The 14,610-nt window shown below is 39.0% G+C and overlaps 1 protein-coding gene across 1 annotated transcript; it reads left to right on the forward strand.

Annotated features, from left to right (window-relative positions):
• The first annotated feature begins 407 nt into the window (after window positions 1-407).
• Window positions 408-2,409, forward strand: LOC143885836 (uncharacterized). Its single transcript, XM_077389888.1, has 2 exons — window positions 408-1,253; window positions 1,858-2,409. Exons 1-2 carry the CDS (start codon window positions 408-410, stop codon window positions 2,407-2,409), a joined length of 1,398 nt encoding a protein of 465 aa, XP_077246003.1.
• Window positions 2,410-14,610: the final 12,201 nt, after the last annotated feature.

A 14,610-nucleotide genomic window follows, 5' to 3' on the forward strand; every position in this document is an offset into this window, starting at 1 on the left:
AAGAAGACCTTTTGACAGTTATATGGTAAGGGAATCTGTTCCAATGTTCTCCCTTCAGAGTATGATTACTAATGCTGGCAACTCATAACTCTCCAGCTTGACAGATACTTTTGTCCCACTCCTCATTGCAGCTATCCCTTCAGATATAGACTTCTCGTTCTCTAAGTCAGACTCCCTTTCTGATTTCTTACTCATCTTCTGAAAGTATATCAAATGTAACTGAGCCTGAAGAAGGTGCGTCAGTCAGTTCTTCCGATGTATCTTATGAATCAATTAAAGAATTTTCTCTGTACTCGTCTTTGTCTCTTGATGATTTTGAAACTAATGCTTTAAATAATATCGAACAAACCTCCTTAGACAAGGATACAGACGAAACTCCCCTCAAAATTAAAAACTTAATCTAACGAATGGAGCAACGTCGAACAAAACCATTAGAAGATGAGTTTGAAACTATTAACATAGGCACTGAATCCCTGCTTCAGGAGATAAAGATTGGCAAAACCTTATCCCCTGAAGAGCGTGCGGAACTAATCAAATTGTTAAAAGAATGCAAAGAAGTCTTTGCCTGGTCATCCAAAGATATGCCAGGATTAAGTGAGAAAATTGTCCAGCATCATATCCCTCTCTACCCAGAAGCTAAGCCTAAGAAGCAGAAGCTCAGAAGGATGAAGCCTGAGTGGCTCCTCAAGATCAAGGATGAAGTGATGAACCAACTGAAAGCAGATTTTCTAGAGGTCGTCACATATCCTGAGTGGTTGGCAAACACCGTTCCAGTACCTAAGAAGGACGGAAGAGTACGGTGTTGCGTCGATTTCAGAGATCTAAAGAAAACCAGTCTGAAGGATGACTTTCCTTTGCCACACATCGACATCCTCGTAGATAACACGGCTGGTCATGCTTTGCTCTCATTCATGGATGGCTTTTCTGGATATAATCAGATAAAGATGGCTCAAGAGGACAAGACCAAGACAACGTTTACTACACAATGGGGAACCTACTGCTACAGGGTGATGCCATTCGATCTCAAGATTGCTGGTGCGACTTATCAAAGGGCTGCAACTACCCTCTTACATGACATGATTCACAAGGAAGTAGAGGTATACGTTGATAACATGATTGTCAAGGCCAAAGATCGGATAGATCAAATACAAACCTTGAGAAGATTCTTTGAAAGAATCGCGAAATACAAGCTTTGGCTTAATCCGAATAAGTGTGTTTTCAAAGTTGTCTCTGAAAAACTGCTAGGCTTCTTGGTTAGCCACAGAGGAATCTAGGTAGACCCTGCCAATGTCAAGGCGATTCAGGAGATGCCATCTCCACAAACAAAATAAATAAATAAGAGGATTCTTGGGAAAAGTTCAGTACTTAAGCCATTTCATAACACAGCTTACCAGTACATGCGAACCGATCTTAAAGCTTCTGAAGAAAAATGCTTCTAAGCAGTGGAACCCCGAATGTCACCTAGCTTTTGAGAAAATCAAAGAATGTCTGTCATCACCACCAGTGTTATCACCAGCAGTCGTCGGACGACCATTCCTTCTGTATCTTTCAAACACGGACACATCTCTCAGATGTATGTTGGCACAAGAAGATCCAGAATCTAGGAAATAAATGCTAGTTAATTATCTCAGCAAGAAAATGTTGGAATATAAACTGAATTACACTCAGTTGGAGAAAACCTGTCTAGCATTAGTGTGGGCCACCCAAAGGCTAAGGCACTATTTGTTATCATAGAGGATCGTCCTCATATCTCGTATAGATCCAATGAAGTATCTGTTTGAGAAACCAGCTCTAATTGGCAGAACCGCTCGTTGGTTGTTGTTATTGTAAGAATTTGACATCACATATGTCACCTAGAAGTCTGTCAAAGGTAGAATCATCACAGAACAGTTAGCTGATGCACCTACTGAAGATACAGAGTTGAGCCGTGAATTTTCAGATGAAGGGATTATGACGATCAGAGATGAACCCAGTGACACTACATGGACTATGTACTTTGACGGAGCGTCAAACTCAAGAGGAAGAGGAGTTGGTATCGTCCTTGTCTCACCTCGGGATGAACACATACAAATTTCTATCAAATTAGAATTTGACTGCACCAACAATATAGCTGAGTACGAGGCTTGCATAGCCGGTCTAGAAGCAGCCTTGTCATTAGAGGTACAAGACCTCGATGTGTACGGAGATTCCCTGTTAATCATTTGCCAAACAAACGGAAAATGGCTCACCAAAGAAGATAGGTTGATCCCGTATCGCACTTACTTTACGCGCCTAACAAAGAGTTTTCACAACATCAGTTTCACTTACATCCTTAGATTGAGAAAGAGATTCGTTGATGCTTTGGCCACTCTTGCATCCATGGTCGACATTTCGGTAGGGGTTAAGGTCCGTCCTTTGACAATAAAGTGACACGTCATCTTTAAAGGAAAAAAGAGCATTGCAGAAACTAGCATCCAAATATGTCATTTGTGGAGGAGACCTCTATCGTAGATCATTTGACGGAGTCCAGCTCCTTTGTGTCAATGAAGATAGAGCCGCATAAATCTTAGAAGATATTTGCTCCGGTGTATGCGGTCCTCACATGAACGGAAAAACATTAGCACGGAACATCCTTCGGCTTGGTTACTTATGGATTACCGTTGAAGCAGACTATTTCTCTTTTGTCAAGACATGTCATTTATGTCAGATTCATGCTAATCTGATACATGTGCCTCCATCAGAGCTCCATTCGCTCAAATCTCTGTGGCCTTTCTAAGTTTGGGGTATTGACGTCACTGGCAAGATCTCCCCTAAATCCTTCAGTGGGCACGAGCATATACTTGTTGCGATCGATTACTTCACCAAGTGGATCGAAGCACAATCGTACGCTTCGATATCATCGTCATCAGTTGCCAAGTTTATCAGGGCCAACATCATCTGTAGATATGGAGTCCTCACGAGTTGATATCAGACAATGGTTCCCACTTCAAGAAAGAAGTAAACTCATTGTGTGAAGAATTCAGAATCAAGCATCATAAGTCATCTCCGTACATGCCTCAGACTAATGGCGCTGTCGAAGCAGCTAACAAGAATATCAAGACTATTTTTTGAAAAATGACTCAATCCTACAGGGATTGGTCAAGTAAGCTTCTGTTCGTACTTTGGACATACAAAACGTCTGTCCGTACATCCACAGGAGCCACTCCGTACTCACTCACATATGGTATGGAGGTTGTCCTCCCGTTCGAGTTGAAAATCCCATCACTCAGGATCATGATGGAAAGCAATTTTCCAGAATCTGAATGGACCCGCATCCATTACCAAGAGCAATGCATGATGGATGAGAAAAGGTTCAAAGCAGCGTACCATGTACAAGTCTATCAGCTCATAATAGAAAGAGCTTTCAACAAGAAAGTTCAAATACGAGAACTTAGAGAGGGAGATATGATGCTTAGAGAATGCTGAGCTTCTATATTCGATCAACGAGGAAAATTTATACCTAACTAGTCTGGCCCTTACATCGTTGATGAAATCCTGTCCAGAAAAGCCGTTAGACTTCTTGACGAAAATGGAGATAGAATTTCTGAACCTACAAACCTCGATCAATTAAAACTATATTACTCCTAAATATCGAATGTCACTTTGTACCGACCAGAGCCTAAAATGACTCACTTATGAAAACCTTTTGAAGATACCTTCAAGCCATGAAGTACGCGGACCTGATCCCAACCTCTGTGGGGTACGTAGGCAGCCTGATCATTTCAGGTTCGGTCACTCTTTGGCAAAGCCAAACTGTTTAGGTTACCCCTTTCAATCATTTTTCCACAGAAAAGCCTTGAACTACGCGGACCTAATCCCAACCTCTTTGGGGCACGTAGGCAGCCTGATCATTTCAGGTTCGGTCACCCTTTGGCAAAGCCAAACCGTTCAGGTTACCCCTTTCGATCATTTTCCCCACAGAAAGCCTCGAACTACGTGGACCTGATCCCAACCTTCTTTCGGGTACGTAGGTAGCCTGACAAATCCAGGTGCGGTCACACTTTGCAGACTTTGAAAACCCTTCACCCAAACTCCTCAGCAGAAAGCCTCGAACTACGCGGACCTGATCCCAATCCTTCTTTGGGGTACGTAATCAACCTGATCATCTCAGGCTCACTCACCGTTGACAAAGCCAGCAAACCTTGTTTAGAATCTCCACAAGTCTTCTCAATGTCCAAAACAAGAAGATCTGAAGATCCACTAAGTTGAAAACCTAAAAGGGCGACTTAGGCAAAATTTAGGGTCACCGTGCCTGTAGAAACAAGACAAACTGGAACATGTTTCTAGCAAAAATTAAGGTACAAATGGTCCGTTAAGATGAAAATCTATAAAGGACAACTTAATTGTTGACAAGGCATACTTTTAAAAGTACCTTACGAAGAATTCTTTGGTCCCCAAACAAAATGTATTAGTACCTCAAACAATCTAAAGGGTATTTGGACCATGATTGAAAAATCAGGGGTGTGGAATAGTGCCCATGAACAAATACCTTCAAACTCATCTCTCTAGGTTTGACTTACCTAAATCAAGAATTGGTTTCAGAAAAATTGAGTCTCTTGCCTTTCCTCCCCACACGGGAATTCAAAAAAGAAAAGCTTCTTCCCCCAGCTAAATTGTTACCCAGCAAAGGTAATCATACGTTGAAGGAAGAACACAACAATTTCTCTCCTATCTCAAAGGGTCAAGATTCAGCTCAGTACTCCATATACAGAATAAGAATGTTCAGATAGATGTAACTTCATAGTCAAGGACGCTCAGAATGTGCCTCCCTTTACCTTGCAATAAAATTGGTACTCTTGTTTCTTACCTTGTATTAACTTTCTCGTTTATGGGAATAATACACCAGGGGCATTTTGTATTATTAGTCATAGGAATATGACTAATAATACAAAATGCATAATCAATTCATTTAAGAGACTATGCAATGGGCATTTTGCATTATTAGCCTTCGCTAATAATGCAAAATGTTCAAAATCAAGTTAGCCTTCGCTAATAATGCAAAATGCACAAAAGTCAAGTGGTTAAAGAACTAAACTAGGAGCAATTTTGTATAAATATCCCAATAGAATGGGTGTCTATTTATACAAAAATGCACTTTATTTCAAAACAACAACACAGAATTACAGATAAAAGCAAACAAGTCAAAATGATCCATATATTAATGTATGTCTGATCAATCCAAATATAAAAATACATCTTATCCCCAACTGGTGGAACCAAAAAAAAATCATTGATCAGACAGAGGATCTCTCGAACCCTGTTTCGAAGGATCCTGGACTACCCCTGGGGTGGACGACAGGTCTGCTCTGGGCTGAGAAACTTAAGGCTTCCCATGGATCTCTCGATCCCTCAACAGGGATGTCACCACAGAGCATAGAGTGATGAAATCCATGAAATATATTGCTAATTCAGTAGCAAAACAACATGTGGAAGAAATAACGAGAGAGAAATTCTCAAAAGGAAGGGAGACCAACCTTCTAACACAAGATCTTCACCGTGATGTTAGGAATCTTTCTGCAGACCTCTCTATCACGAAAGAGCCGCAAAAGATGATTTGCTGGACGCGTCAAAAGCGTACCCTGATACCGAAAAGCGTGATCCCTCTCCTTGTCTCCGGAGGGATTTCTCCTTGTCTCTCTCCTCCCTCGTAGGTGGGGTCGGCGTGCTATAGCAGCTGAGAATCGAAGAAAACCCAGAAAGTGCAAAGGAAAACCCAAAAATCTCAGAGCGAAAACAACTTGAACGAGTTGAAAATGAACGAAATGAACATCGTACGGATATTTATATCCGTACGATGGCCACCAATTCCACCCCAATCGAAATTGGAATTCGTCTCGGAAAAAATTCCATTTCGCCTGGGATTAAATTTGGGGAATATCCCCCCAGTTTCGCCGTTTCGCCCCATCTTGTGGTTATTCATCCGCGGATTCCCGTAGTCTTTCAATGATGAATCAATCAACTCTTTAGGCATTCCCCATGTTTTCCAAATTCATTTATTCGGGGTCTTCCTGGCAGAATTAAGTCGTCTGTACCCCCGAATAACCAAGGATTCACATGTCCTTCCCCACAGAGTCCGCATAGGGCATTCTCAATGCAACATAGGCCTTTCAAAAATCTTCTCCACCGGGATTCTAAGATCCTTGGAGACAAGCCAATCTTGCCTCATCCCTGGCAGAGTCTAATCACTCCAAAGGAGTTTCGCATCGTGTCAAACCTAATCCAGGGCACAAAATCATCCCAATCTCTCTAGCTGAGTGAATCAACATCCACTCACCATTGGAAATACTCCAAGGCAATTTCTTGCCATCCGAAGCCTCTCCAACAGAGCCCCGTTTATTCTCCAAAGTCACTCAGAAGCTCTCAACAAATTCTTCGCCATCGTAACATGCACTCAAGATTGGTAAACCCTGGATTATCCCTCGCGAGATCAAATACCAAAGTCTTTCTCCCCAGTAGAGTCAATACTTTGCGTATGTTCGACAGAACGTTGACTCCCCAACATAGTTGGACCCGCTCATTTTGGCAATCCGAACTCCGTTCGATTCAAGGCCCCCAGCAGATCAACCAATCCGTAGTAATAATTCCTAGCAGAGTCAAGGTGTGCGAAGACCTTTCATCGCCTTTGGACAGAGATCCCTGCTTGTACAATCCATCTGTCAACGGATTCATCAAAACACTCGATCGAACACGACCAATTCCGACACTGTTGGCGGATGTTTACGTCCCCTTTAGATTCAATTCTTCAAATTCATCGGTATAACATCGACTCCCCGATACCTTCGGACCCACTTAAATCAGATTCAATTCTGACTGACTCTTAGCCGATTTAAGGCGCTCAAAGAACCTCGCTAGCTTTCACGGTTTTCTCACCGAGGTCAAGACAACACCCCAGATCCCCACAGTGTCATGCACCTCATAACCCTAGAGAGTCATTCACCTCATATCCCCAGAGAGTCGAACACCTCACATCTTCAGAGAATCGTTCGTACCCGACCCTCAACAGAGGACGTACAAACCCAGAATCTCTACCCTGATTCCCAGCGGAGTCTACAAATTGAATCCCCAGCGGAGTTTATAACCAAACCCCTAGCGGAATCTGTAACCAATTCCCCGGCAGAACCATTCAAAACATAAGTGAATCTTCTCCAACATGAGTCCCATGAGGCAACCCAAACCAATGTGAGTCCCTGAGGCAACTAATGAGCACATTTATGTGTAAATTGTAAGTAGGAAAAACATGCATATTTGATGTTCAGAGCGGTACTACTAAGGTATTTTGCTTGTTTTTTGTGTTTCAGGGATATTCTTGAATTTTCACTGAAAATGGAGCTAAAGAGATGAAATTCCAAAGAAAAGATTAAATACGAAAACACCACCACTGTAGCCCATCATTTGAAGGGTTTAGATCATCTATGGTTCATCAATTGGTTGGTTCGGAATAGCATTGGAAAATAATTTGGAAGCGTACAAGCAATTTATTCTAAGGCCCACTAAATGTGCGGTTAAGATCATCTTATGGAGGTGATTTGTGAGGCGCAAATAATTTTACATTGTTGACCATCGATTGAACGGTTAAGATCAGCTCACAAAAATAATGTAAAAAGTGCAACCATTGGTAAGATCGAAATTCACATTGGGATCCATGAATTCAACGGTTTGGATCATCTCATTGGAATGGTTTATGGGTGTAATTAATTTCCATAGTGGACCGTCAATTGGATGGCTTAGATCATTCCTTAGAGATCAAGAGGGAGAAGAGAATTATTAATTGTTTTATGTCAATTACAAAGGAGGGGTAGATTTGCCATTTGCAAATAATTGTGGTATTTGTGCAATTCATTCGAAGGATAGGAACAATTTGGTCGTTTCATGCACATATCTCTCAACTTGGAAAGTTTCCATTATTTTCTTTCTAACATTTAGAAAGTTGCTTGAGGATATAATTGGAAGGTTTTGTACACAACTCTGGAAAGAAAAAAATAAGAAAGGAACCCATGTTTTTTTTAGAAGAGATATAGAAAGCCCATTCAAGCTTTGTATCTCACCCATCCCTTTATTTTCTTTATCTATTCACACAGTCTCTACGCTACATCTATTTCCATTCTCCAATTTAGCAACCCTTCTCACCCAAATCCTATATATATATATATATATATATATATATATATATATATATATATATATATATATATATATATATATCACTCCCAACTATCCTCTTGAATTATTATTGAATTTTAAGGTCGTCTCGTTTCGTCGCGTCTTCACAGTTTTTTTTCTTCTAAAACTTCAACGGACCATAACTACTTCGTTTTAGCTTCGATTCACGCGTGGTCGGATCCGTTTGACTCGTATCGACGAGAGGAATCCCTTTATCTCTTTCATCTCATCTCACCATCTTCCATGAAGAGGCTTGATCCAACCATCTAAGATTCAATCCAAGGTGAGATCAAGGCTTGAAAGAGGACAATGATTCAACCATTGAAGGAGAAAAAGAATAAGTTTTTCTTATTTTGCTCTTTATTTTCAAATTCAATTTGATGTACTCTTGTTATGATTTCAATTAAAGAAGAGTTGCTTTTGTTTCTTTTCCTTTTTCAAGCTGTTAATGGAAATTCTACTTTTTATTTTCTTTGTTTCTTTTCCTTTTTCCATGAATAACTAAACCCAATTTACTTAGGGTTTAGATGAAGCCATGGGGAAGAAGAAAGATTGTTGATTACATTCAATGGTATGAAATAACATAATATATAGGGTTTTATAATATTGGATTCCCAATTATTCATGACATTGGATTTTATCCTTTCGTATGCGTAATTGTTGATGAAATATTATAAATTTTTATATATTCTTTAATATTGGAGTGTGTCTTTGATAATTACTCATGGGCAATGACATTCATTTATCTTGTTTCTCATTGACCGGATTTATTAAATACACAATTCAATACAAAAATTAGTTTAATTAATTATCTAATTCATACCCATGGTGATTCTAACCCTAAGTAATCTTTTAATCGAATTAAGGTTTCAATTAGATTTCCAATTATTTTTGCAATTAATTTCTAATTCAATTTAGAGTAGTTTTCCAACCAATTTTCCAATCAATTTAGGCTTTAAATTTTGGTTTTATAATTAGGTTAGAAAATTAATAGAATTCCTTCTGGTTCACTTTGCCTAAATATAAGGGTTAAATTTGTAACCGTTTCTTCATTATCTTCAACCTGTGTCTATTTAGTTTATAAATTTAAAATATATTGGTGGATCCGAGGTTGTAGTCCACATAAATCCTGAGTCCATTCCAGGCAACAATATATCATAAGTTTATTTCTAAATAGTATAAGGGTAGAAATCACAATAAGCTCTTCCCTGAGTTCGACTCGTATTTACACGATCCGTGTTATTTATAATATCACAAACAAGTTTTTGCCCCTGTTGCCGGGAAAGAGTGCGGTTACTTTAATTCTTATATTATTTGAAGTGATTCTTATTTTTCTTTTAGTTTCAATTAGTTGTTTGTTTAGTTTGATTTTTGGCTACTTCTTTTTTCTAACTTGGCTATTTTCTGTGTATGAGTACTGGTTGGGTGTGCAACTCAGTCAACCGCTTAGAGAGAGTAATTCGATGAGAAACACAGACAGACATTCAACCAATTCCAATAGCTTTCAATAGCCATGGCGGAAGGGGAAGTTCCCAAAACCCTTCGCGATCGTTTCTATCCTGCCCGAGCAGCACAACCTCTTGTATTCGATTGCCAGTTGTTGTGGACCCCGATCCTGAGGAGTCGGCGAGGAACGAGTCCCCCGTCGGTCCTTTGGATCTCCACATGAAGGAGAACTCTACCAAGGAACTCTCGAAACGGTGTCACCCTCAAAGCATAGCATGAGTGGCGAATAAATGAGATACCTCTTGATCCAAGGATAGAACCCCAAACAAAGATGTACTTAAAATAAAGAGTCACCATCCATTGATAGGCCATGGAACCAAAAATCTACTCTGTATAATGGATAAATCGAGAGACAATTGGGTTCGTGCCTGATTACGAGTTGAGAATGTGTTAGGCATCCAACTCGCCCGAGCGCACTCGGTCTCTTATCTAGCCCTAACTCAACACATCTAGAAAGCAGTAAACATACACATGCATAGCTACAGCTAAGCAGATAATAGCAAATACGATGAATAGTAAAATAGTAAAGAGCTACAGCTAGCATGTGAATAACAATAAAGAAAGCGGTAAAAGGCTATAACTAAATATGAGAAATAACAATAAAGATAGGAAATAGCAATAAAGAAAGCAGGAAAGAACTATAGCTAAACATGTGAATAACCAATAAAGTAAGTGTAAGCCCAAGGGTTCCCATAGGTCTAATCATTCACCTTACCTCTTGTTTTGTTGCTAGCAAACAAATTGATTAGCATTTATGAGCTGATGTGTTGCTTTGATGTTGTATACAGGAATTTCATGTCATAATCATCATTGCACAACTCTTCACAACACATAGCTTGCTGATCAAGGAGCAAAGGAACCATGAGCTTGCACCTACAGTGAATACATCCTCATTTGAAGATGTTCAAATCAAGAAGCTCATCATGAAGATTCCACAATTTCCCAACAAGTGTCAAGAAGGAGTTGGAGTTGAACATGCCATGGCGGCACCTCATGTACCTCAACATGCATTGAAGATTGGAGGATAAGTCACAACAGCCAAACAAAGTTCAATATGTTCACTCAAGTAGAAGAAGTCCAAGGAAGTGCAAAGGAGCCAAGACATTCCAAGAAGACTCAAGGTTCTTATTTTTAGAATGTATTTAGAGTCCTCTTGATTTTATGTTTAAATGCACTTTTGCAAAAGGTTTTCAAATGGTTTTCATACTTAACTTTTTACATCTTTGAAAACCATACACACACCCTAAAATGTGTTTGAAAACCTAGGACTTAAGCCCAAGACCATGGTCCAAAAGCACCTGATTTTTAAAGTTAAAAATAGAATTTCACACAGGGCCGGTCAACCGGGCTTTGCTGGGCGACCGCGAGATGGAACCTGGAACTCCAGGACATCTTAAAATTCATCAGGCCGGTCGACCGCGGATTTGTTTTCTGAAAATCCAGAAAATATCCAGGTTGGGCTTGGCAGACGACTGCAATGGGTCGGTCGGCCGCTGATAGGTTTTTGAGCCGAATTTTTGAGCTAATAGGTTAGCCTCACCAGACGACCTTCATGGGGCCGATCGACCGCGACGGTAAGAAATTTGAAAATATAACAGGGCGCCCGATAAGGGCGGGCGACAAACTAGCCATTGGGGCATTTTCTGCTTGACTTTTTCATGCTAGTTATTTACAGTTTTACCCCAAACAGTCATATTTTCAAATACACTATATATACATGATTAAAACCTATCTGTACATGCTTTTGAACATTTGAGAAAGATCAAATCCCATTTCTCTTTGAGCTTCAAGTTTCAAATCAAAAGCAAAACCTCTTTGAACTTGTATTTTCACATCTTGTCAAGAGGCACTTCATAGGGCTTTACATTTGTATTTTGTTAGATTGATTGTGAGCTACACATGTTGTAATCCGCCTATTAAGAGGCATTGAGTGTTTTTTATTTTCTTTTGTTCTTCATTGAGGGTCTTCTCTTCGGCTCGGTAAGGATTGTGAAGACGAGGGTCTCCTCTTCGGCCCGTGAAGAAAGGTGAAGACTAGGGTCTCCTCTTTGGCCCGTGAAGAAAGGTGAAGACGAGGGTCTCCGATTTGGTCCGTGAAGAAAGGTGAATCATGTGCGAGGGTGTGTCACCTCGCCAAGGCTTCGTGCAGAAAGGGTTTGTTCCCTTTGGAGATGGAGAAGTCGGGTGTACGGCTTCAATATTTTAGTTGAGATCCCAAGGAGGTAAACTTGGAAGAGTGGAGTAGGTCTTGTGATAGACCGAACCACTATAAATCTTGTGTTCCTTCTAGATGTCTCTTCTCTCTCTCTCTCTCTCTTGCACGTGTGGTGATTGGTAATCTCTAACCTTACTTATGTTTATGCTTTAATTGAACAAGGGTTAGAAAATGCACTTGAGTTCAATGTTATAAACCTAATTGCATTATGATATCCATTTGAATAAGGGTTAGTAAATGTGCATGATTAGAATGTCTAAACCTTAGCTTCTATTGATAAATTTATTTGAACAAGGATTAGATTAATTAGTGTTTAATTAGGAGATTAATTTTTAATCTTCCCTCAATTAAGCCTAAAATTTCTAATTGACCAATTCACACATGTATTTCATTTGGTATCAGAGCTAAGGCTCTTAAAGAGATTTTTTTATTTTAAAAATCTACAAGAGAAACGATCTGTGACAATCCATATTGATTTTGAGAAAGGCCGATCCACCATAATTCCTCCATTCTTTGATTGAACGAATTTTGGAGGTTGGAAAGCACAAATGTAAGCATATCTCAAATCTATAGATCATGATATTTTAGATGTCATTGATGAGGGAATTTCTTTTTCAAGAAAATGCACTGAAGGTAATATAAAATTATTTTCCTTGAATTCAAAGGCAATGATTTTATTGTGTTGTGGATTAACTCCAAATATTTTTTGACAATATTTCAAATTGCATCAATGAAAAAGATATTTTGGCTTCATTAGAAAACACTTTTGAGAAAAATATTTATCTCTTTTTAAATGATAAAATTTCTAGACAAAAAGAGACTTTACAAAAATCTTTTGCAAAAGAACATCCTTTCAAACATTCTATTTCTGATTTGGAAATTCAAGTTGAAAATTTAAAATTGGAAATAAATGAAAGTTGGAAAAGAAACGAGAAATTAAGTCAATTGAGCATATTTTTAATTAACAAAAATGTTGACTTATTTCAAAGATGCAATGCCTTTGAGAAATAAATTAAAAGCCTTGAAAACACAAACATGAAATTAATTGAAAATCTTAAACATGTTTGTGAAAATGAAGAACAAATAAATGAAGAAATTTCCATTAAGAATCAGAGACAAGAAAAAGATAAACATATTTCAAAGTCTTGTGATTCTATTTGTTCATTATCTACCAATCATTACTATTGTACTCATTGTGGTAGATTTGGACATCACAATTCTAAGTGTAAGCTTATAATTGTGAAATCTAACAAGTTTGTTTGGATAAGAAAATGTACACTCTCACAAACAAACTTGCATGGAACCAAAGGAATTTGGGTTCCGAAAAATCCCATTTAAACTAATTAGTGAATGACTTAGTTTAGGGATTGTGCAAAATGTTCATATCATTCACATTCATGCTAGATACTTTAAATTCATTGAATACTTTTTTATCTAGTTTTCTTATGCTTAAATAATCACATCTTTTTCTTGATATAGTCTAAATGTAATTCAATGATATATTTTATCTTAGACTATATTTATTTGCTTTATTTAATATCCTTTTTGAAAAGCCTATCTAAGTGCAAATCACATCACTTGTGCACCTGTGGACCCCGATCCGAGAATGATGAGGAAACGAGTCCCTTCATCCTCGAGATCTCCACATAAAGGAGAGCTCTATCAAGGAACTCCCGAAATGATGCCACCCTCATAGCATAGCACGAGTGGCGATATAAATGAAGTACCTCTCAATTCGGGAACAAGTCCATATTCGAGACGTATCTAAACAAACTCAGTCGCCATCCATGGATAAGCCATGGAACCCAAAATCAAATCCTCTGTGCAATGGATAACCAGAAATATATATGGGCTCGTGCCTGATTACGAATGGAGAAGGTCCGAAGAGCACCCCCAATTTGTCCGAGTGCAAGCACTTGGTCTCTTATACTATTTTCATTAACTCCAAAGAATTTTGGGCAAAATCATGTGAAATGGGAACAAAATATCCCCGGGAAGACGTCTACCTAATCATGCATGACCCAGGGATAAAATAATAAGCACTCACAAAATAAAATAAAAGATGTGTTATCTAATGACAACTAGGTTATGAGTGACATGCCTAACTGGTGTCTAAGTTCTGGTGAAAAAACACAAGCATGCTACAGCTAAAGGTATAAGGTATATGCAGAAAAGTAAGAAAATACAACAAAACATATATCACAACTTGACTACACACACAACTCGACACGACGAACCCTAAGACTCTAATGAGATACTTGACTCGGACCAGCATAGCCATCTATCCCGGCTGCTCTACGTATCCCGGCCTCAGGAAGAATTACAATCAACGTAGTTCGATGACCTATTCTAAACTACGATGCCTAACCATCTAGAACCGCTGTCTTAGACTCGATAAGCTAGACCTGACTAATTTTTAAAGCTTTTAGTACAATTCCTTAAGTTCAAGTGAATTGTAATTTTTAGGACTCTCTATATGCCCTAACTAATGCAAGTTGGTTAGCTTTAAGCTAATGCAGGTGGGTCTTACATCCTATGTGTAACTAGGCTGTGCATCCTAAGGCAAATCATGGGCTTACTAAATGCTTCCTAGTCTAGCCATCGGTTCGACTAAATGTCTAACCGACCATGACTCGAGGCCTTCTAACTCTAGGGACACTCACACGACAGGACACACCATATCAACTTAAATAGGAAGACACCCCAAATAT

This window comes from Tasmannia lanceolata, unplaced genomic scaffold (assembly GCF_043159265.1).
Source record: "Tasmannia lanceolata isolate RefF3 unplaced genomic scaffold, GAP_Taslan_0.1 ptg000011l, whole genome shotgun sequence".
Taxonomy (NCBI): Eukaryota; Viridiplantae; Streptophyta; class Magnoliopsida; order Canellales; family Winteraceae; genus Tasmannia; species Tasmannia lanceolata.

Excerpts from the sequence above, each read along its gene's own strand:
- LOC143885836 (XM_077389888.1), top strand. The coding sequence starts at position 408 with ATGGAGCAACGTCGAACAAAACCATTAGAAGATGAGTTTGAAACTATT. Across the intron at positions 1,254-1,857 it reads AAAAACTGCTAGGCTTCTTG|AAGTCTGTCAAAGGTAGAAT; the intron begins GTTAGCCACAGA and ends TATGTCACCTAG.